Source organism: Chroicocephalus ridibundus, chromosome 2 (genome assembly GCF_963924245.1).
Source record: "Chroicocephalus ridibundus chromosome 2, bChrRid1.1, whole genome shotgun sequence".
Classification (NCBI taxonomy): domain Eukaryota; kingdom Metazoa; phylum Chordata; class Aves; order Charadriiformes; family Laridae; genus Chroicocephalus; species Chroicocephalus ridibundus.
The window spans coordinates 98,525,770-98,551,344 of NC_086285.1; the positions used below are offsets into that span (position 1 = coordinate 98,525,770).

At 40.1% G+C, this 25,575-nt stretch overlaps 1 protein-coding gene across 1 annotated transcript in view; it reads right to left on the bottom strand.

Moving 5' to 3' along the window:
• Window positions 1–25,575, bottom strand: part of MOCOS (molybdenum cofactor sulfurase) — a 224,782-nt gene that overhangs the window by 26,292 nt on the left and 172,915 nt on the right. Inside the window, exons 7-9 of the mRNA XM_063326280.1 lie at window positions 14,078–14,194; window positions 10,704–11,150; window positions 3,399–3,561 (exon numbers count right to left, since the gene is read on the bottom strand). Of these exons, the coding sequence (XP_063182350.1) occupies window positions 3,399–3,561; window positions 10,704–11,150; window positions 14,078–14,194 (727 nt within the window). The remainder of the gene's footprint in view (window positions 1–3,398; window positions 3,562–10,703; window positions 11,151–14,077; window positions 14,195–25,575) is intronic.

Genomic DNA, 25,575 nt, shown 5'->3' on the forward strand with positions numbered 1-25,575 from the left:
TTTTATTTTGTTGGACAGAGAAGACAGAGAATATTAAACCATATTGAAATAAAATAGCCATAAGCAAATTTTCCACTAATGAAAAGTTCTAAAGGGAGAGGAAAGCACGTGCCTGGAGGGGGAGAGAGAACAGGCTCATTATGTTTTAAAAGTGGCACAGATAAAGTCTTCACCATAATCTAATAGTGTAACAGCAAAATGTTCTGTAAGAATGCCGTATACTTGAGCTATGAGGGATTCGCCCCACTTAGCTTTAGGCACTTACCGGAGGCACCTAATCCAGCAGCACAGTTGCCTTAGGCTCTCTCTATTGGCGAGAGACGCCTCCAGACAGCAAAGGGTGGTCTATATGGCCATCATCGCCACAGCCTCCTCTCACTATGAGGAAAGCGCAGATGACAGCAGAGAAACTGGTAGAGAAAGCAGAGTGGTTACTGCCTCCTTGCAGAGGAGCAGGAGGAACAGCTAACTTTACTGCAGTTATCACCCGGTCAGCTGGGAGCCGCTGGGTTTTTTCATGTTCACTGGAGCGGGGGGATTCAGTACATGTGCAGCTCAAAGGTATTGTCTCTTTTTTTTTCACCGCCGGCACCTCCCTCACCCACTCCTCACCACCAGATGTGTCCCCATCACACTGTGAAGAACAGAGAAACTGCACGGGGACTGTGAGGGCAGGGTGAGGACAGAGGGAGTTGGAGGAAACACAACTCGTCATCTTGGAAAGATGCATGTAGCTGAGGAAAGGCAGTTCGGGTGGGAGGCATCTAGTGGGAGAGAGAAACCCACAAACCAACAAAGCTGGAAGAGACCTGGAGGTGGCTGTAGTCAGCAGGCAAGGTGCTACGAATCTGAAATACCATTAGCCACCGACGCAGGCCAGTGAAGGCTCTGAGCTGCGCAACAACCAGCCTGCCTCATCAGAGGGCTACTGCTCCTCACCGCACTGATCGCTGCTCCAGCTACACAAGTGGCGTTCAGCTTCAGGTCCTACATTAGCAGCAAGCTACGGACAGGCTGGAGAGAGTGGTGACAAAACCAACAGTGATTAATATGGGATTTTCAAGGAAAGAGTCAACAAATTAAATTAAATTTCTCTGCCATTAAATTATTCTTGTGGGAGATATAACAATGACCCACGTATGTGAAGGGATAAAAGAAAAAAATTAAAAATTAATACAAATAAACAAATCATGCATTTAGACTGCAGGTAAGAGGGAAGAAAACAGAATAAATATTGGAACAACTTCCTGCAGATTTATCCGCTCAGTCTTACCCTGCTGGTTTGTATTCCCACCACTGTGCTACCTTATGAGCAGTAACCTCTGGAATAGCCTCCCCAAGCAAATGAGAGCCATTATCTCACTCTCTGGCATTAAAAAAATATCACGGTTCCAAGTACACTATGGGAGTGAAAAATAGCAGGACTATTATAAAAAGAGGGTCCAGACCACCTTATGGGCGAAGATTATTGGTATCTAGAGTCATTATACAAATAATAACATTACTCTACTGTTACATACTGGCTGTACCAAAGCAGGCTACAAATAAATGCCAACTATGATTCTGTTAGAGCACACTAAAGATCTGATCAATCGCTTTTGGGTAGAAAAGTGATCCATACACTTGGTCAACCATTTTGGGTGGAAATAGTTCTTGCTTTCATGGGAAGTGAGGTGAATTACAGTGAAAACTCCAAAAATAACAAAAAGTAAAACGTAGGATTTAAAGGTGAATTTCACCCTGGCACTAACTCTGGCACGAGATTCTAAATCTCAGTGAGAAATGAGGGCCTTGACTGTCATTTTTGTCTGAGAAAACTTATTCCTGACTCTCTGAAGGTCAGTGAAGGTATTATTGACAGGCAAACATACTAATGGATATGCACTTGTCTGAGCAACGTGGTAGTAGCAAGGAAAAAAATGAAGAACATACTCAGAAGAGTGGAATGAAGCAATCAAAAGGCTCAACAGGGCTGAACCTCTGAAAATGGATAAATGGAGACGGTTTGAACAAGACTTCACACTGGATCTGCAAGCAAGAGGTACCTTGCTATCACACTGTATCTGCAAGCAGAAAGGAAGAGAGATGATGGAAAGGAACTGAATTACTAGAAATGATTAGTTCTGAAGCACTTGGTAATTTAAATATTGTGAGAGAAGGCTGTCTATGCAACTGTACTACAAAAATTTCAGCTGTAAGGTGCTCCAAATGGAACTGAAGTGAATTAACAATACTTTTTCAAAGAAAAGTTATAGAGGTGAGAATGGAAAATAGCAGTGTTTGTGCCAATGAGCCAGTCTGGAATCCCTAAGAAGAGACCAGATTGTGTTTGGAATCTGAAACACACACAAAAAATTGCACAAGACTAGTGGAATTACCCAAATGTACATTTGACAAACTTATTCCAGACAAAATACATCAACTGGTGAGACTTAATTTTATGGAGGGTGCTCAGACAGCTGAAGAGGACAACAACTGCAATGGACTAACAGAAAGGAGACTGTAGCTACAGATCCACTCACAAGGATTTCTAGTAAAGGGTGAAAAATCTGAATATAGATCCCTCGTTTTACTCTAGCTGCTGAAAATGCGGGCACATATATTATTAATGTTTAAGACATACAGGCTGAGTAAATGTCAGACCCCAGGGAAATGATGAATACCATTCAGCCACATACAAACTCGGCATTAATAATGACTTTTGTGGAATGCAAACCTGTTACAGCATTCAGTGCTAAAAGCACTGTTAGCAAAATAAATAATTTGCACCCCCAAGTAGCAAAGACCTTTCCGTAAATTTTTTTCCTTTTTTTTTCCCCTCAGCCGAAAGTAAAAAGGGTTTTGATGAATCCAAAGCAGCACAAACATCATGAAATACTTGCCTGCTAGTGCAAGTATTTAACTGAGCTAAATAATGTCTGGTCCTTGTTTTAATGCTTGCTAATTTCCACTGAAGAGTTACCCCTCTAGTCCCACAGCTGGAAGGAGGAGGAGAGCTATAAGATGGGAAAGTCTTTGGCCGGGATGTTTGATGTTAGACTCCTATTACATTACCTTTGCAGCAATAACAGTCCCTGCAGGCTTCATGATGTGGAAAGATGCACTAGTCAGTAAATTTCCACATCTGTCAGTTCATTATTCCTTCCTGGAGCATCCACCTTATGACTGCACATAAGGCAACACTGTCTACACTCTGCCCCTCCCAACAAGAAGGCAGGAAGGTACCCAGGGCTGTATGTCACAGCCTGGGCTTTCTTTGCCCACAGCTGGTAGCAGAATTCGTCCCTGAAGTCAGCAAGCATGCGCAGCATTCCGAAGTTTGGTGGGTGCATGCAGGTGTCTCTGCCTAGAAGTTTGACGCCAATAATGAAGGGGAGAAATGGATACTGTTTACTAACCTTCTGCCTGAATGACCATAATTTTTTGCTCCAGATCAATTGAGGGATTTACAAGACACAACCTTGGCTCCTGCTTCTGAGTCATGCAGACTCCGTTCTGGTTTACAACCATCCAGTTTCGGTCATACAGCAAACCCTGGTTTCCTACTGGCCATTCTGTAACCTGGGAAAGCAACAGGAGGGGATACAAAGATTTAGAAAATGCTAGCGGCATTAATAGATTAATGCTGAAAAGAAAAGAGAGGGAAAAGAAACCGTTAATGAAATTCTTTGAAATCAGGAAAATTTGTGCAAGCCAATGACAGCCTTTAAAAATAGAAACCTTAATTGCAAATCAAAGATAAAGATACCACTGCACAAAGCTGACAAAACAAAATGGAGTTACTATAATTTGTTACATACTATCATACATTTTGATTTAACAGAGCTATAAGAACAGAGTAAACAATCTCTGAAACACTGAAAACCGTTTTCAGTTTTATACTCATCCATTTTTAGGACATCTCCCCCCAACAATTTTCTTTTAATTTTAAAAGCATGGACATTTCATGGGAATTGTATGAATTATGGCAAAAACAAACACACAAAAAGCAAGAAAAATGTGAAATTCAAAATTCTGAAAAACCTTGTTTTTCATAAAACTGGACTCACTTTATCAATGACACTATTTATTTGAGAAAACCTCCACCACTGAGGCTTCTGGTTTAGCTAGGAGAGTAATAGTTTCTCCAGATCCCCTTATAACAAAACACATTGTCTTCTTTGCTATCTGTTCTTCCATTACTTCTATAACACGCTTTACATCCATTAGCCTATACAAGCATATTGTCCTTGCTTTCATGTAAATTTTTCTGGTGAAAAGAACATCTGTTACTGATGCTACACAGATGGTAATCTTGAAATCTAAAAAGAGAGCAATTTTAGTAATGCCTTTGGGTGATATTAATAACTGCTTTCTCCTTCAGAATGTTAAAATATTAATACCATTCTTTTAACATAAAGCTGGGCATTTAAACATATTGCTTCAGCTTGTATATGCTTTCTAGTCACAGTTGAATATGGAGAAAAGTTAACTACAGCTGAACTTTGTTGAGTTCTTGTAGAGAAGCTTAGCGCAGCTCACATGAATTAACTGGCAAAATACTTTCGCAGAAAGTAGTGAGAAAAAGATGTCAGGGACAACCTGATGATCTGAAGTAAAGCATGGCTGGAAGCACCGGTTAGATTAATTAAAAATCATATTTTTGTTTGGCATGTTCTCTATCCAAAACCACACAGAATCCACAACATCCCATTCTTATAAACTTTTCCAGGTTTTATAGGAGCCTGCAGCAGTAGCTTGACACCGACGGCCTGACTAGAGAAAGCCGAGGACAGGCACTTTGGAGTTGAAAATTTAAAGCATTAAAGCTGAACTCTAAATAATTTGGCCATAGTGCTATTAACTGTATTAATACAGAAAATGAATGGAAAACTTTTAAAGAAATGTACTTTATCAACCTACTTGATTTATAATATTCTTTGGAAGTTTTTTAAGTGAGCGTGGATGCAAAAAATCAGTCAAATATTGAAACTGTAGGTCTGACAGTGTCATCTGAAACCACATTATCCAAGCACCTCAAACTGTCAGCACCTAAATGATGTGAACCTTTGCCCTGTGTTTTAGGAGAGGAATCATAACCCAAAAACTGCAGTATCAGCTAAAGAACAGACTTTTGTCCTTGCTGGAAATTATTCTTTGGAGAGGCCAGTATTTTTTGGTTATCCTGTATATTTAGATTGCAAAGTGAATTTGGAACAGCTGGTGATCATCTGAGAGCTGCAAGAATTTCCTGCTAACAAATCTCCCTTCCAAAACAGAAGTTCACTAATCGGTAATACATCCTCCCATGGATCCAACAGATCTTTACAGGATTTGCAAGATATAAAGAGCAGAATAAACTAAAAGAGCAGGAAAATAGAAAAAGAGCACAAAGACAATGATTCATAGCTCCCAATTGTAACATTCAGTTGTTTTGGTTCCACTTCAGGACAGCAATTGTATTCAGGAAATAGCTTAAGTATTTGCTTACTCTTCACTGAAGGCAAGATGTTTTATGAGCAAAACAAAACATTCTCTCTCTAATCAGTGCTTCAGCTAATTCTTGCATGCTGATAGGCATTGTGGGGAAAGCCCAGCTAACTAGGTAGCAGGTATTTGGAAATAATCAACGCTTTCCATTCAAGTTATCCCTGATAGGTCCAAAATAATGGCAAGTAATCCCATGCTGCACTCAGAGATGCAGCACACGACTACAGCTCCTCAGCCCATTTCCGCCCTTCCTCTAGGTATTTGCCATTGGAACAAGAATCACACATACACGTGTCCAGCAGCGAGTCCCTGTCCTCTCATGGATGTCCCCCGTACACTGTCAAGTACCCTGCTTCCTCTCCACTTTTCAACTTACTGTATTTCATATGTTGCTAGGATCCCAATAAATAAAGTTGCAACAATAAAATAACCGTGTACCCTCCTTAGACAGAGAGTCGCAGGCGACCATGAAGCAGTCAGAGCTGGTTTGTTCCTAATACTGACACTGGAGACAAGCATGGAAGAACCTATACATTCCTACTCTTAGTACTTAGGCTTACGACCTGTGCAGACCATCTCCCACCATTATTTCAAAGAAGCTGAAGGGATTGTTAAATGATTACAAGCAACGGAATTAGAGCAGTTCAAGCAAAGTCTGCCTGCTCTGCTTTCATCTGAGACATGAGAAGGGTGGTTCAATTCACATCCCTCAGATGATGTCTGAGATGTCTGCCCAAGGCTAGCAGATAAGACCCAGGCTGCAAGGATGATCCACATCCCAGTAAACCAGCAGCAGGAGGTCAGGCAGGGCACTGAAATGTCACTAAATACCTATATTCAGGCAACCAATACAGTGAAGTAAAGCGGCCAATGAAGCTTACTGCAAAGTAAAATAACACAGCTTAGCATACATCGCAGTAAGAAATGCCTTATTACATAGCTTCTAAATTGATTCCCTGAAGTTGTGTGACCATCTCTGACTACAGAGACAAATTAGAAGGGGAAGGACAGAAAGAAAGCAGGGACACCATGATTTTACTGATAGATGCTAGCATACACCTTCATTCCCAGCATGGCAGGTGGGTTAATCATCCAATATGAGGTCTTCTCTACCTATCATAAGCCAGGATCATTGTCTAGTACAGCCAGTACATGGTATTGTCCTATCTATCTGCTTTAGTCCATTTTTTTTCTTGTAATGTAAAAATATCCATTGCAAAAATATGTTTTTTGGGTTTTTTTTCAGAATTTTCTTTAAAACATTTTGCGCTGCATTTCTCTATAGTTCACAGTAATGTCATCATAAAGGCTAACACAATTTTTGAACACATTAAAGGAATCTCTGAATAGCTTTTAAATTATGTAAGTTTAAAAATGTTAGTGGTCTACATATAATTTATCCACTGATCACTAGGAATTTGCATTGTATTTTAAATTAAAAGCTAATTTGTCTTCTGTGTTGAGATGCAATTTTTATACTTTGAAATCCACTGCAAGAATAATAAAGCTATTAATGTTTAAAGTCCTAACCTTTTGCACTGGGCACATTGCATTATGTAATTATGCAAAATTCATTGACATGAGAGATGTTCATGTTTAAAAATGCATGTTTAAAACACATTTTTATGTTGGAAAAGAAGAAAAAAGTGGTCTGGGATGGAGGTTACTCCTCTTCTCTGCTTCTCCCCATTTAATAAAATAATTGTAGGGAAAGGAAAGCACATTTAAGAAGTTGAGTTAGAATATTCTGCCCTCTGCTTCCTGTGCCATGTGTACTAAACCCATGGAATGACACTGTACAGAGACCTTCCCATGGTCAAGAACACTTTCTAAAATGCTGTAGGAACTAACTGACCTGCAGTGAGCTGATGATCTTCATGCCAAGCTTCATCCTCCCAGCTGCCAAAGCACCCTGCACTGTCATTTCTCTGGAGGTCAGGCACCTCCCATACTAAACCACTTAGAATAGAACAGAGAAATCAGAGTTTAGGAGAGGAGGAGATTATGTGACTCTAAAGGGGAGATCAAACAGCTGTGAGTTTGTACTCACATCCTCATCGAGTTTGTCCTCCTGTAACTAACCAAGTCATCTATCCTGCAACCAGTAAGTCAGAGGGCGGATTTCACTGGCAGATGGGCTGGGTCCTGCACACACAGTTATTTGGAATTTTCCACTGCATATATTATTTTAGGCAAACCCAAGTGATCATGTACTTACAGTAAAGCCTATTTAGTACACATGCTAAAGGTCTGGCCTCCCATACCAGCTGGAAGCCTGCTCTTGAACTTACAAATCTATGAGATTCTCATCTCAAGTATCCAAGTATCACAAGATGAGTGAATTTATTGCTGCCCAATATCTGAGCCACTTTCACCTTTTCACATCAGCTAGCTTAGAGCTACCCTATAACTGATACAAATGGAGATCAAATTTTGAATTGGGAAAACACTTTTCTAAATTTCCAACAACTACAAAGTGTCTAAATGTATCTGAGATTTAAAACATGAAACTGAATTTCAGTTCTTGAATTCTAACTGAAGACCAAGGAAATTACAAGCTACATGATTATTGTTTCAGAAGTTCATGAGTTTACTAAAGTAAGGAGATAATATAACTTTAAGCGTGAAGTCTGTATTACAAAGACCACTAAGAGAATGGCAAAGGAATAATTTTCTATAGGATTCAGTCCTTTAATGATAAAGCTTAGAGATGCTGGTATAATCAGTATTTTAGAAGGTAAAAGGATTTACAGGATTTCATTCCATTTAATTGTGGTAAGGTTTATCTAGCATGTCTTGCTTCAAACTCCAGTGCATGCAGCATGGGTTATTTTCCCTTTTCAAGGTGATACAGGCTGAAGTTGCAGTAATCACATACATAGATTTGTGGAGGGTGGTGCACTCTGCAGTTAGTGATGGTGTGGGTTCTGGCAGAGTTGCCTTCATATTCTACTCTTACCCATCGGGAAGGGACCAAGCCACTGCTTGATTTAGAATAGGATTAACTGAGTTTTAAAGCTCATTACAAATGGTGGGCTGTAAGTTGCCATTTTTACCTCTTCTATAGGCAGACAATGAGATTGACAGATCTTTCACAGGCTGATTATAAACGTACATCAGGTCTAGAAGTGCCACTCAGGCTTTTGGGAAGAAAAAGATCAAGAATGCCTGGTGGACAGGAAGAAAATCACAAAAGCAAACATGTTTTCTTTGAGGATATACTTCAATATAGAAAATCATACTAATGTATCTTCTATGAAATAAGTGGAAATGCACAAAAAATGCTCTTTGAGAAGCGTAGGAGAAGAACTTAATGCTATTTATAGTGAATTTCCAGTCCTTTCCAATACTACATACTAAATCCGGTATATATTTAATTGTAGATTGCTCTTTGGCAATACAGGCTATGACAGTGCTGAGCTAACTGGGTTCTAATGTGGATGATGCTTTGCTATCAAAAAATATCAAAATGCACTTCAAAAATGACTCTAGTCATGCAAAATTAAACCTCATAATTAGTTGCAGTTTTAATATCTATTTTGAAACCATTCAAATCAGCTAGTGTTAGGTGTGTAATCTAAGTTGCCTTGGACTCCTCTTGTAGTCAATGGAAAGAGACAGAAATATCCAGGAACAATTCGTTTTTCCTACTGCACATGCCTATTTTATAATAAAATGAATTAGCGGGTATCCATCTCTCACTGCTTACAGAATAACACCTAACTTCAGGGGGGTCAGCTGAGGTAAGAAGAGCCCTGCTTTTACACTGGGCCTGTTTACACATGCCTGGCACAAGAGGTATGCATTAGGCATGGGGATTTTCCCCCTCCATATAAAACTGCAGTTCTGTCTGCCAGGGAGCTCCAGTTTTGTATAAATTTATCACCTAGAGTCGTTTACCCTCACAGAGCTTGAAGAGAAGAAACCTGGCTCAGCTTGTGGGGAAACATAAGCTTTCTTTCATGCTTAGGTACGTCTTACCTGCTCCTGGCCACAATCACTTCAAAGCCTTCCTAGCACTGAACGTTGTCGTATGTATCTCACAACAGCAGCCTGCACATTAAAAATAGAATTTAACCCCAAAGAGCCCTGAATAATGCTACAACATGTTTCAGCGGCTTCTGTAGTGGGCTTCTGTAATACAGCTATAATGACTGCAACACATAAACAAAGGTTAACACGTTTTCACATGAAATGTGGGATTACTTTGATTTTCTAAGCAGTTTGATTTAGTGGGAGGTTAATAAGGGGTGGAAATTGTTTGTTCAGGTCTCATTTAATGCTCAAAGATTGTGCCTTTGAATTAAAGACATCATAAGCCAAACCAAATTTAAAAATGCAGTTGTTTTGTTGATCATGTAACAGTGTTTGCCTTAATTCCCCAGCCTCCTTTTGCATTAAGAAAAAAAAAGAATAAATCATGATCAAACCAGCTGAGAAGGCATATTTTAAATGCAGGTGATTTGTCACTGGATTTGACCCCAATTTTCACTCAGATGTGAGACAATGACATACACCAGCAAGTTTTCATAAGGAAAGTTATACCGTTATTGACATTCATTAAATCACTTCCCAGTATGGTACTAAGCAGAGTCACACTCTAGGTCATGTGTGGGCCATACACCTATTTCATCATGCATTATTTAAAAAAAAAAGTCACAGCTAAGGTGATGATATTATTAACTTGGTAAAAAAGCAATTAAAATTTTCAAAGAGTGAACTTTCAAATAGTGCAGCAACACTTAAATGTCATATTTCTGTTGCAAATGTATTTTTAATGATAACATTTCTTTGTAATGTAAATCGGCCTCCTCTCAATTATAACATGTTAATCAAGTTATTTCTCAATTGCTGCCTACCCATCAATGCCTACAAGTCCATCACATGTCATTCTGTAAAAGCATACTAATTACTTGATTATATTTTAGTCAAGTTTTGCAAATCCAACTATTTTCTTCAAGACTGCTTATTATGTGCAGATTTGTCTGTTGCGGGGGGGAGGGAGGAGAGCCAAAGACACATTTGCATCCTGTAACTTCAGTCTAATTGAAAATCCTTCAAAGTACCTTAGCATGCAGGACTTGATCCTAGAAATGGGAGAAAAGGAAAAATGGGTACCCAAATAGTGCTTCCTCATCTCTCATGCACATTCTATTCCTGGCTGACATGTCCGACAGGGGTAAGCCAAAACACAAGGTTGAGATGAATATTTAAGAATGATTCAAAGCATATACCTCAAATGCAGCGCAGGATTTGATTGGGTAGAGGTAAATGTTGGTGACAGTGATGGGCTTGCCACCTCTTCTACATGTTGGTACTGCAGTCTCAGAAACAGCTGCCCTTATGCTTTCCGCCTCAGCCTCCGGTGGTTGCCAGTTGCCAGTCGTCTTTGTCACAGATGAATTGTTCCTGAGTTCTCTGTCCCAGATGTGTGGTATTGGAGACAATTTATCTGCATTGTTAAAGGATGGGTGGTCATCTGGGACAGACTCTGTCGTCAGCTTTGTAATAGAGGACTGTAAGGGAATCTCGGTGTCTGACTTGGAGAGTCTGGTGGCTATGATGAATTTCAAAAAAGTCTGTGCATCTTCAAAAGAAGACATGTAGCCAAAGGATATTCTCACAGAACCAGTGGGACGTCCATCAACTAGGTCTATATCATCTCCACAGACATGGCCAGCCTAGTTTGAAATAGCAAGAAAACCAGAGAGCCGTTACAACAGACTTTGCTTTATTTTATTTCCCTCCAGTTTTACGTAGTTATTAATGAGATTCTTAATTCTAACCTGAAAAACTGTTTTCAAAAATACAAAGTTAACTCATGAATACACAGAGAAAATGGAGAAAAAAAATCACAACTACCTTATTACTTACTCAAGCTAGGAATAAGATTGTTTTGAGATGCTTGTCCTATTCTACCCTAAGGCAAGGGAGACTTCTCAAAAACATGTCAAGAATCAGAAGTTTGTATGTCCCAGGATGGCCTGTTAGCTAGGGTAGTCTCCAGGTATATTCCAGTCTCATCCACATAGTTCACTGGGATTTAAACTGTGATATTACATTCAGATAAGTGAACAAACCATGAGACTGATGATTCTTCTGGGGAAGGTTTCTTGATATTTGCTGTCAGAACAGTTTCATTTTATACTATCAGTGGCTTATTCATGGCTTGTGCTAAATAGATCAATGGACAGCTATACAGCTGAGAACTGGTCTGGATCTATTAGCAAAACACAGACTTGAATCTAGAGCTCCAGCTTCCAAAGTGACTTCCCTCGTCATTGGTTACGCAGTAAATCTATCTTGCTGATCCAGTCGACACATTGCTTTCAGGATGGAGGGAACCAGCCTTCCTTCCCCCTACCACTTCCTCCTTTGAAGAGCACAAGTTGCCACTCGTGAAAAATCTCTGTTGAAAAAGGCTTCCAATACCCTAGTAGTGACCTCCACAAAAATACCCCTCCATCTGATATATCTTTCATACAGCACTCTCTGGAAAACTCTTCCTTAGAGTAGAAGTTCCTCCTTCAGTAACTGGGTCAGTGAGTGCTGCCAATTACCTCTAGTGAGATAAACTAGAGACCCTCTTTGCCCATCCATCTAACATTAGCTCACCAGTGGACACAAGATTTAGTCTTAAGTCAGCATCCTTATTCACCTAAGTGCAGTAGCTTGTATACTTTTTTTTCCTCATAATTTCGTTTATTTATGCATTTCTGTTGCATAAAAATGGAAATGTGACTAGATTATTTACATGAGGGCTTTTTAAAGTAAGAAATGTCACAGTTCAATGAACACCGATGCCATTTATGCAAGAAGAAATTAAAAAAAAAGCACCCTATGTCAAAGCATGCAATGCAGAAGTAAATATTTTAATGCAGTTTGATGTAGTTTTTATCCTTTACGATAAAGCAGAAGCAACATTTGCAAAATTGGGTTGCATCTGTTAATATACATGTAACCCTTCTGCCAAGTATTGACTGATTGACTGAGGAGAGAGGTTCCTGCTGTGCAAATAAGTAAATGAGTTCCTACCTAACATCCTAAGAAAACTAACCACATTTCTCCAGGGACCCTTGAGGACAGGAAGTCCTCCCTCACAAGCAGCTTGAACATGGAAATCTTCATCAGGGAAGGAAGAATACAGTCAGTACCCTGGGAAAAGGCAAGACCAAAGTATATGTGCAAGTAATGTGATAAAAGGTGCCTTTCCCTACACAGTAATTTTAGTGACTTGACTAGATCCTTCTCAAAGGACTGATGAGAATGTCCAAAAAGAACAACTGCTTGACTCCATCACTTCATCACACCACTTTCAGCAGATTAAGTGTCTCTTTATAACCTTGTGTTTTGCCTATCCCTGTTTAAATCCCACTCCTCAGCAAAATCCTCCTTATATAAGGCGATCCAAGAGCATTGCAGCTGGTCATTTGGCATTTTGCACTTCAGCAGGAAGGCAGACCTTTTTTCCCTTTCTTAAGAGCATCCTGGGGAGCCTGCTTCCCCTCGAAAATTCAGGCATCACTCACCTGCTCTTAGGAAAACTATGCATGAGGAGACTATGGACATGGGGCTTTCCATAGTAAATCAAAGCACCATTTTGCCAAGGAAGGTATTAAAGAGCTCTCCCCTTTTAAGAACTTGTGCTATCAGTCTTGAATATAAATGTGTTTGCAAGTGTTATCTAAATGTCTCTGTGAAATTATAAGGGAGCTATAATATCAATACAGCCATTATAATTTTTTATCTTTTGAAGAATACCATTAATAAAATTTTGGATTGTTCTGTATTAATTTACTGTAATTTCAAACTCTAACAAATATGCAGACATGAAGCCTCCCCCACTTCATTGTAACACATCGTTACACATCTTTTAATGACAATTTATAGAAAATATTAATGATCAAGTCTTTACATTCATGTTCTAATAATCTAACACACCAGTAATCTAGGTAGATGTCATCTAAACTTACTTCACTTTCTGAGATTCACCTTGTATTCTCATTTATTGTTTCTTGTCCAATTATGATATGCCTTTGAAACTGTAACATCCAACAGCAATAGGTTTATAATACTTGAACATTATTAAGTACAATAAAGGATACTTAAGAAACAAGAGGAAATGAATTGTCCAGGAACTTCCATTCTGCAGAAACGTCTGTTATGGATTTCATATCAAATGAAATCATTCCAAATCAGAACAAGAAGCCACAATTTCATATTTTCCAATGAAATACAAACAAGCAACACATTCTGCTTTGGGTCCGTCAAGTTATTTTGTTTCAACACCTCATTTCAATGGATTGAATTTCAGTCCTTTTATTTCTTTAACATGCCAATTGAGTTGAAAGGTCAGAGAAAGCAAATACAATTTACCTTCACTCTTAAAGTTGCAGAGACTCAAAACCACAGGACATGATACACTTACCTTATCCCTTAACTATGTAGGGTTGGGGTTTTTTTGACACAGAACCAGATTGTCTTCTCCCCTTCAAACCTCCCATCCTTCAGGAAATTCAGAACTGAGAGCCGGAGGATGTCTCCTGGGTCACGGAATCTAGATATTTTCCATGGGCAACATATCATGTAATCTCATTCAGAAACTAACCTGCAGGTTCCTTTGGATGTCCTCATTGCTTATACCCAAATGTATCTGGCAGGCTCCTGTGTTACAGAAGCAACCTGTGCGGACATGTATGTTGTAGAGACTGGCCATCTTGTCCACCTTCCCGATTCAGCAGGAGATAAGACATAGGAGAATGAAAAACAGACATTTTAAAATTGTGGTAAACAAGATACAATGTTTTAAAGATACAATTCAATTGAAGATAAATTACTTCTCTAAATTATTAAGAACTTACTGTAGCTTTTAACACTCCCATACACATTAAGGATTTTTCAGCCTTGTTATTTAAGCTGAAAGGAAACAGTGATGGAAGCAGAAATGCTTATCTTGACATTGAGAGAGGGTGCACTGAACACACACACAGCACACACAGAGCGTATCAGTTCAGGTCCTGATCCTGTTAATGATGGTACATGTGCTTAATTTTAAACCTGTGAACAGCTTCATTCATGTAAGGAGTGCTAATTACAGGCCTGCAGTCAAGTGTCATTCAGTGTCTTGACAGACCAGTCACCTACAACTGCATATGCAGAGACTGAAAAGAGGCCTGGGGCACCTCTTCAGTTAGCTGAAGGAAACCTTGTACTCCAAGGATCTGAAACTGCAAGTCCTCATTACAGAAACTGACTGTATTTGTGGGATTTTAGAACAGAAGTGCTTCAAGAATCAGCCCCCTAGTAAGCAATAACATCTGACAGGGCAGGGACTAAACTGGAATACCTCCTTGAGTCTTCCCGATACGACCACCCAGTCCACCAACTCCCTAGTGTACTTTTTCCTCATGCTGTGCTGTTCTGTGTTATACCATTTCCTTACTGTCCACAAAATAATAAGTGGGCAGAAATACAATACTTGATGATGAACTGGCATGAATAAATTATGTGAAGGAATGAAAAAGATGTGCAAAGAAAACAGAAGCACGTGTCTATATGTGCCTTGGAAGGAGACGCACGCACTGGGAGGATGGCACTGGCAGGAGGGCACTGCAGAGAAGAGATATGGATTGTCAGGGTTTCATAGCACAGCTAAGAAACAACGGAAGCACACCATGGGGATCCTCTTAGCACAGCTAAGAAACCATGGAAGCACACTGCAGGGATCTGAAAACGCTTTATGTTTATTTCAAAAAGCAACAACAGCAGCTGGTAAGGTTAGCTGAGCGGGTATAGCTACCACCAGCTATTTCTTTGACAATAAATGATGAGCATTCATTCCCACTCAGATGGTCAGAAAGGTGGCATGAAATCTGGCGCATCCTATCTCTACCACAGACTTCCAGAACAACCTCACACAAGCTGCATTAATCCCTCTGTGCTTTTGCTCCTTTTCTGCAAAATGGCGAGCTGAGAGCTCTGAGAAGGACCCTGCCGTGCCTTCTCGCAGGGAGCTCAGGCTCAGCCACACGCAGAGCGACAGCTCAGCCTAAAGGTGCAGGAATGGAAGTGCTGACCATCTCAAACTAAGCAGTTTCCTAACTGTGAGCTCAGGCTTCATCTGACTGAGGTATCAATGTAAACATTCAACCAAGCTTTTCTAGCTGGCTTCATCTCTACTGGCTTTTTTTTTTTTTCAACATAAATTCTGTTTGTATAGGATAATAGCCCAATACATGTAGCGAATACTGTCTGGTATTTGACATCATCAATCTTCTGATGCCAGCCTATCTTCTGACATCTCCGAGTTTAACTGTGTGAGATATCAAGCACCTTTAACTTTATTATCAACTGCCTGAAAAACCAAACCCTCTGTTAGAATTTACTCCAGGCTGAAATAATTCAACCTAAGTAGCGTTTAGCTCTGCTAAAAGCAGTTCAAACAGCATTAATTTTTAATTTTTTTTTCATGTGAGGGGCACAAGGTACTCTGCACAAAAGTGTGCTGTACAGACAGAAGAAATCCTGCATCATTCTAGTGCACAAGTTCTCAAGTTCACACTTAAATATGTTCTGCCCCACCAGTTCAGCTCAAAATGGTTCCATTCTCAAATGGAGATACAATCGGAACCACCTCATACATCCAGACTTGGAAAGCAGAGAATAGAATCAGTCCTGAGATCCCTATTAATGCCTTGGAGAATACCCTGTGTTCAAAGCATGTTTCTCAAATCAAAGTTATAGTAAAAGGCATCTGTTGAGAAATACTGTTGTGGTGTCATTAGCTTTGTTTTGCCAGAAGACTTCAATCTGGGAACAATGACATTTTCTTGACTTCTTTTTTCATTTAGATGAGAGAAGTTGTCATCTTGGCATAACACAGTTTGTCATGGCGCTAGTGACTCGTGGGTGGATCTATCGTTCTGCTAATGATGACAAGCAAGGCAAAAATCATGACAGATACTTCACTACGGAATTCGTACAGTGTTTGGGCTTATTTGCTCAGTATAGAAGGAGCTTTAAAATAGATAATATTTTTATTTTTGTTATTTTTTGAAGAAACACTCCTAGGGCAGCCTCGCTTATCAAAGCGTATGCAGTGTAATGAAGTTTTCGTGACCCAACTTCGAGGAATTGCTAATAAGAAATTTTTATGCATCTTTTTCATTTTGTCAAATAAATTATTACTGTTCTTTAATGAACAGTAATTTCATTCTAGCCTTGTGACCCGATACCCTTCTCCAATAACACAATCACTAATTGTGATATATATTAATCTGTACAGTAGAAAAAGATTATTGATACGTAAAAATGTATGAACAGTAGCAGGATATAGGGAACTGTGGTTCAGGAGAACAAAGATAAGTTAGCCGTAGCTTTAACATTAACTGAACGCCATTATCACCAATGTGATAACACACACAGGTGCCCTGCAGATCTTGGGTTTTCATTGCAAACAATGACACCATGTAAAGAATTAGTAAAAGTAGCACTGCCAATCTATCTGTCCCTTGAATGCATGCTTGACTTTCCCTTGGACATATGCTTTGATTTCTTCTTGTTTAGTTTCACCCTAGAAATATGCTACTTGGGGAGTTAATTTAATCACTCTCTGCAGTGTTACCACACAGCAAAACAAATAGAACATAAAACATCTGTTACAGTTATTTCGATGAAGAAAAGCTTATTTAAATAAAGCACATCTTTAAAATTGCCATAAGGAGCAATAATGGGTATTGAGCTCAGGGATATAAAATACAGAACTCTGCTTGCAGCTCTGTCTGTAACAGCGGCAGCTGACCTTTGGGAGCCAGGAATATGTTCCTCAATGAAGGCACAGAAGCATGAATGGTACTAATGGTAAGTACACAGCTTAATGGACTCAGATTGTCAGTTTTGGTGACTCCCTGGATATGATATTTGGAACTACTGTGCCTCGGTCTTTCAGAGCTTAAAGACTACAATTAAACTGCAATACACATGCAGAAATCTTGCAGTAATTTTACTCAGTCAGTGAGGACATGGTAATTAAGCCATCATGACATTTTGGAGTCCCTTCTGCCCCTCAGAAGCCTTCATCACTTGGCCTTCATGACTTGGCATTCATCACTTTTTCTGAAGCTCTTTGCTGTGGGCCAAGCCCTGTAGGTTGCTTCACACACCAATGCTTTTCACATTTCCAGGCCGTGATCTTCAAGTTTAATAAGCACATGTGAATGAAGCTCATCTAAATCAACTTTTTAAATATTTTTTCCCAGACATAATTTCTATTTTAAACAGAGCTGCCTTCCTCAGTGAGCTTTCCTTTAGTACTGACAGATTGACTACTCCGCTCTGGTGATACCCCACCTGGAGTACTGCATGCAGCTCTGGAGTTGTCAGCACAAGAAGGACACGGACATGTTGGAATGGGTCCAGCGGAGGGCCACGAAGATGCTCAGAGGGCTGGAGCACCTCTCCTATGAGGACAGGCTGGGAGAGTTGTTCAGCCTGCAGAAGAGAAGGCTCTGGGGAGACTTTCCAGTAGCAGCCTTCCAGTAGCAGCCTTCCAGTACCTAAAGGGGGCCTACAGGAAGGATGGGGAGGGACTCTTTATCAGGGAGTGTAATGATAGGACAAGGGGTAACGGTTTTAAACTGAAAGAGGGGAGATTTAGACTGGATATTAGGAAGAAATTTTTTACTGTGAGGGCAGTGAGACACTGGCACAGGTTGCCCAGGGAAGCTGTGGATGCCCCATCCCTGGAAGTGTTCAAGGCCAGGCTGGATGGGGCTTTGAGCAGCCTGGTCTAGTGGGAGGTGTCCCTGCCCATGGCAGGGGGGCTGGAACTAGATGATCTTTAAGGTCCCTTCTAACCCGAACCATTCTATGATTCTATGACTAAATGCTCACTTTCAGTTTTGTTTTGTGTGGTTTTTTTTTTTTTATAGTGCTCTATCTGATAAATACTATTACATTTTTTTTTTTTGTATACATAAAAAAATACTGAGTTGGAGAGGGTTTTTCCTTGCTTTTAATGCATCATCCTACAATAGTCCCCTCTTGGGTATCTGGTATTTTAGCTCACTCTCAGCAGCGGGCCAGCTCCGAAAAGAAATGAGGTTCTGGTGTGTTCTGATTTCCCGTTCTCTGTCACACAGCTGCACCGGTGACTTCGCTGCCTGTGCTACGTGACTGACGTCTACTACCCATCCACTTCAGGGCCTCTGTGGCGGTCAGCTGAAACGTGTAAGCTCTCCTCTGGCTCCAGGCTCCATTGAAATAAGTCTGAGAACGATGTTTACTGTAGGTAGGTACATACTAAGTAATAGTAAAGATTTACAAATATCTTACCATTTTTGTGTTATTTCTAATCAACTAAGTCTAAGATTTTCACTGAGAATGATGGATTCCTTAGGAAGCCCTGCTGAAGTCATTCCCAGACAATCCAATTCTGTAGCTCTTATTCAAGCAAGTACTTCTTATTTGTGCAAGTCATTTTACTGAGTATCAGAAGAATTATTCACATGAATAAAGGAAATTCTTATAATAGATCATGAAGTGTCCGGAAAAACCCAAAATCATATAAGTCAATACTGGCAGGTAGTGTCCTTCGGGAACTGGGATTGGGACTTCTCATTCTACTTTCTGCAATGCCCAAATTTCAGAGCAGTTTGTCTGTCTGATGGATTTGCTCATTACACAAATTTCAATGCACACCACTGATAGCTGGTTATAAAACTGGCTTCATGACACCATTCTCCACATCCACTGGTAAATTAATTCACTGATTCATGGCATGGAATTGGAGAGAAAGTAAGCTAGCTCTTTCTGTCATCCAGCATTTGACTGTGAAATGTTGTTGCTGATGCAAATGCATAGTTAATCTTGTTTAATACAATTTAATAAGAAGTAGGTCAGAAGAAAAAAAAAATATCAGCACTTGTTTCCAAATCATTTAGTAGGGGAAAAAAGCATTTTATCTGAGTTACAGTACACTTAAACTGTTTTAACTGCATGGTTTCTCGCAAAAGAGGCATTTTTCCCATTCCAGGGAAAGAATTTCTACGTGGGCACATTCCCACAGTATTGATGAATCTGATCCTCTCCTCCTTCTAGCATCTTCAGTTGTTGACAATGGTTTAAACTAATTGGAGAGTGGATGTAAATCTCTCTTCATTCTACATGCATTCATCACTCAGTCTGACCAAAACCCCTTTGGTAGAAGGCAGTGAAATATTAGACAGGGATACTGAAATTTACTGAAATTGCCAAACTCAGTGTCATGACAGTGGAAATGCTAGCTTATTAGGATCTTTGCATTCAATGCGATCATTTTCTCTGCTGGTTTCAAAGACAGTCAAATATCAGGTAAGACTGGATGGGAGAGAAGCAGACTGGAAACATCAGCATAATTCAGAATATGTGGGTTGCCGTTCTGCAGGAATTCTGACTTAGAAGATGTCATATACATAACAAACTGCAGGTCTTCCATGCTTAAAGGAGTAACAATAATTTTACATTTCTGCAAATCAGAAGCTAGAAGAAACTTTGGGGATGGGATGGCTATAAGGAAGAAATGAAACAGAGTCTTGATTGTTAATGGATGACCTCACATTTTTTCAACTGCTTTTTTCTTTGCTGTAGTACATGTGGTGAATTAGGGCATAGACTTTTTGGATCGTATATAAACTTAATGAGTCCAAGATCCAGTTATTGGAAACTGAACAGGCTCAAGAGTAGGCCAAACACCTTGGTTTTCTTTGATTTGGCATCTCAATGGCTACAGGTCTCTCCAACCAATGACGCTTTCTCTTAGCTTTTTCTTCCTTTTTTTTTTTTTTTTTTAACTGCATTTAGTGACAATGAAAATTTGGTTTGAGAAAATGACATCAGGGAAAGGATGGATTCCAGGAAGAAAAGCAAGGAAAGGAACCCAAGCCCTCTGTGACTTCCTAACTCTGACTTCAACAGAGCATTCCCTTGTGAGTCATGGGAAAAGGGCTGTATCTCTACATCCCATTGTGCATCCCTAGCATTTTGCAGGCTAAAGGTTTTGAGTTAGACTACTACTAGTCAGAGAAGTGGAAGACAGAGGCAAACAACACAGACTACTAAGCCATAACTTGTATCAAGAAGGGATAAAGGGGAATGTAGCAGACTAGTACAAGTGGAAACAATGCTTAGGAACAAAAAGGTGCAGTGCATGATACTGAAAGTCTAGTGACATAGATTTAATTCATGTCCTAGTCAAAACCCTCTCCACCTTTTCGTCTTTCCCTTAAATCGCTTAAATCCTCCTTTGTCTGTATTTATCCCCTGAAAATGGGGATAATAGATCACAAGGATGTTGTACAGTAAAAATCCCATGATGGACTCTGTTGAAATATTACTTTAATTACAGACATACAGGGTCCTATACAGGATTTGTGTATGGGGCAGGAAGATGCAAGGAAGGTAATACAGGAGGTGGAGCCAGACTCTCTCCGTCTTCGGAGGATTCAGATGGTGGACGCTGTACGCATTCAAAGGAAGCTGATCTGCTTTTACCAATATCAAGAAAAAAAGAATCCAGCAGTGACTGTCAAAAGTGCAATCCTTTTGCTGCTACCATGTGTTTTCTTTTCACATTTATCCCCTGTGTAACAAGGTCTGTAGTTTAGAGCCACAGTTTGGCCCTGTTACTAAACAGAAAATATTTAGCCTCCCTCATTCATCTGAGATTCTTTTATCTGAACAACTATGAGCATCTTTCTTTTATCTCCCTTCCTGTTTCCTTAGCAACATGCAAGGACACTCCAGAGCAGCAGTGTCAGGCAGCACCTTTGGTCTAGGCTTTCATGAAGCTTTTTAACCTTGACCAGCTCTGAAGAGCAGTTTAATAGTAGGCAATTTCAAGCATACTATCTCACATGCATCTCTGTCCCCCCACAATGAGATATAACAGAAAACAACTCAGCCTGTACTCTGCCACTAATTCCTCAGCAAGAAGAGAGCTTAATTACCTACTAACTAGGTTTGCAGTTATCACACTGAGTCTTTCAAGTACAGCATCTCCTTACACTCGGTCAGTAATCCCCTACCTAGAGAGCTCCTTGTTGTAAGGGCTGTCTTAGAGTGCCCAGTGCCATGTAACCAAAGGTAAGCAAAGATCCATATTGTAATGGCATTTCTTGCTAGTTTGAAGCAACAAGGTGCAATTTATTGGCAAGCCAGTGTGGTTTGCTGCATTGCTGCTATCTCCCTGCTTACCAGACATCCACAGTGCAATTGGAAACTAATTGGAACGAAGAAAATTAGTGGATGTTCAACAGGAATCTTCACAACAATCTTTTTCTCCTTGTAATCCTGTTTGCATTCTATTGTGGTGGTCCATCTGCCATCCCTGGCTTCCTGAAATCAATGACTAAATCTATAGCTAAAATCAATACTGAGCAATAAGCCCAGCAGTTTTTAGGTAGCTATTGGGAAGATGGCCAAAAATCCCATTAGGCATGTTAAGAACACTTTTCTTTCCCTGAGTCATCAAAATTAATATAATGAGTGGATATACTTCTAAAAGCATTAGCGTAACTAACTTGAATCTGTTTGGCCATCTCTGCACAGACGTTCTTAGCTGGAATTAACAAATGTTGGATTTCCATTTTCTCTGGCCCAGATGAAAAAATGCTGCACTTTTCCCCTTGCAAAACTGAATTATTGTTTCACACAAGAGCAAAAAGTACCAGATGGAAAAAACATAAAAGGATTACGGTTTGAAGAACAACAAAGATCTCCTACTTAATAACTTTCTATGAAGATTTATTTCACATAGATTAAATAAAGCGGAAATTATCCCTCAGTGTTGCGTAACAGCAACCCGCTTTCTCCTGTAGGGACACAGTATAAATTTCCAGACAAGTACTGATAGTTGCTACTAGGCTCTGGTCAGTGGTCTGATCAAACTGACCTGGTAACAGCGTCCTGTGCGTGCGAAATGCTGCAGCTCCCTTTTTTCCCCGCTCTTCTAATTCATATGTTGTCATTGCTCTAATTCTGTACCAGTGCAGTGGAGCTAATCTCCCAGTGAAACCAAGGGTACTGTCTAAGACACAAACAGCAATTATTTAAAGAAATCCACCTACTACAGGTATTGCATGCTCCTTTTTATCATATAATGATAAGTAGTGATATGAATATGTATTCAATCAGCTGTGTGTATATACAAATGTATCCGCCACTTGATATCTGAAGATTTGCCAGTATTTAACATATTTCCTCTCCACTCTTGTGAGATTAGAATAAGTGGGGAAGACAGACATTGAATCCTTCAAGGTGACACTGAAAGACTACAGCAGAAGCAGGGGATTTCACCTGGCCACTGCCAGGTCCTGTCTACTGATCTAGGTCCACCTAAGCAATTTATTAAAACATTACTGAAGGAAAAGGACGCTCTTAAAAGAGAACATTGTGAAACTAAAGCAAAGAAAGTGTACTCAGAATATGAAGGTGCTTCCAGAACTGGCCATCACCATTTTATTTACCTTGAGCACCTACTTTTATGTGCATTTCCCGCCCTATCTCACACCACATTGTTTCATCTTACTTCTGTTGCCAGACTTGTCCAAATGCAAACAGACAGAATAACTTCTACCTGCTTATATCGCTCTGTCTTTTCCCTGGTCACACCTCTCCCACACAGCACCATTTCAGACTGCTTGTACAACTCTCCTCTGCCTCTCATGGCTGGAATCTCCTTTTGTTTCTGCCCAAACTGGTGTCTCTTTCTTTGCCCAATCCATGTAATAATAGACTCTGCCTACATTGTGGGAAATTTAGCTTAGTCATTAGGAAATATTTCGCAATAGTGAATGTAGGTAAGTGCCAGAACAAACTGCCTCCAGAGGCTGCAGAAAGGTTCAGGTAAAGATGATCCTGTCTTGGCACACAATGATGATGGGTGATCTCTCATAGTCCCTGCAATCATAGAATCACAGAATCATAGAATGTGTTGTATTGGAAGGGACCTTTAAAGGTCATCTAGTCCAACCCCCAATCCTAAAATCTATTTTTCCCCCTCCACATCTTATCAAACCACAGGGATGAATTTGGCTTTGCTGCGAAGTTGCTTACAAGACACTGCACTGCCATACGATGCTTTGGTGCTGAAGGATAAACGGGGTTAAAAAGAAAACAAAATTTAATTTGCTTTTTTGGAGGAGTTTCATACTGGTTTTGTCCTCTTCTTATACCGCTGCATGTGAACACTGGCAGAAAGAGACTACAAGGGCAGAGAAAGTGCCATGGTGAGATCCCGTATAGCTGTTCTTACATCTGAGTGATTTGGGCCACACATTCTGATTTAAGACCCTGGTCTTCACTTCAGAATGGTAGAAAATAAATGCAGAAGAGGCAAAACCCCAGCAGTGAGTCACTGAGTCTATCCTTACATTAACTCAGGGGAGGCTGAGATAGAAGGAAGGTGGATGAGACAGTGGGCAAATGCCATAATAAGAGCAGTCATCAAATTGCATTATAGATTTGTGCTGAAGGGACAAACACTGGAAGTTATCTGCTGAGAAATGTTGATAGTTTTTTTTCTTGAGAAATGGATGAAGAAAGATAAGTTCAAAGTCTAGACCTCCCTTCACTCTATCTGGGTTGATGAGAGTGAGCCAGGACATGCTAATGTAGGCTCCTAGACAAAACCGATCACAATCTATCTGAGCAGGGTTCTCAGTCTTGAGAGGCAAAACTCATCCATATGCAACAGTAGAGAAGAGCCTTCCTCCAGCAAACCAAAATGTTTACATTCTCCATCTTTGGCAGCTGATTCCTGTTATAGCAGTTTGTCTATCACACACAAGTGTGAAGTGGCAGGCGAGAAGGATGACTGCTAATGGACTGATGCTTGTTCCCTTCCTGACAGGATCTTTAGGAGGCATGGTGAGCATATATGGATACCAAGGGAGCTTTTGCGGGTGAGACAATCACGGCAAGCTACTTCTGTTTAGCTTCAGGCTCCAGGCAAAGGGAGGAATGTGAAAAAGCAGAGTGGGAAAGAGAGCTGGTAATCCACAACTGAAATGATGGCCATTTTTCAAAAGATAGCTATGATGGTTTGCTCACTTTTCTATGTCCCTGACACATAGGAGAAAAAAATATTGTCTCAGAAAACCAGAGCAAAAAAGAAAAAGTTTGATAAGGGAAGTGCTATTTTTCACTGGGGACAGAAAACACTGAACTGGAAGATGTGACGGGGTAAGAACTCTCCTGGGCATACAATTCAAGAAATGTTTCAGGTGAAATTCCATCTGCCCATCTCTGCCTCTTGCCCCTTTCCCCTCTTCCAGCTCCCAAACTGACTTTACAAAATGAAATGTGAAAGGATTATAAAAGTACTCTGCAACTATCTATTGAATGTACAAAGAGCATTTCACAGGTCTCGTCTCCTGATCAGAATAAAGAGGAAAACTTAAAATAATATTAGCACAAAAGGTCCCTCATAGCAGAGATGGTGATTTTTTTTTCAGATCTGCAAATAGAAGGGAACATACAACTTTGCACTTTGACCTGATTTGTAAGAAATCCACTTTTTTTGTGTGGATGATTGTTGTTTCAAATCAATGTTTTTCCCTTACAGCTGCTCCGTCTCCTCTTTGGCGTTCAAAACAGGCTGGAACCTCACAGAGTCATATGCAAGCTTTTGATAAAAAGGATGGCAAGGATGCAAACTCAAGCTGAGTCGTTGCTGTCAAACAGTGCTTCAGAGATTGGAAGGATTTGGGGATGTATAAACACTTGACATTCATATATGCTGAAGACTACAGATATTCACTATTAATAAATGAACCAACGCTGCTTCTCTGTGTGAAGAGCCTGCACTATCAGCTCAGCATCCAGCATGTATGAACCCCATTTTTGTGACATCACAAACCCCCTTTAATATCCAGGGCTAATTGCTTCTTTTCCCGGTAGCCTCACAAGGAAGCAGAAGATTGACAGCTTGCTGCATTAGTGTCAACTCTGCTGCTTCCATCCTGCACCACTGACTTAGCAGAGGTCCTTCATCTCTACCCCTGCACCTTCTCACCTTTCAAAACCACCAGCTTGTCATCTGTCCGCACATCATTAATCGCAAAAACTATA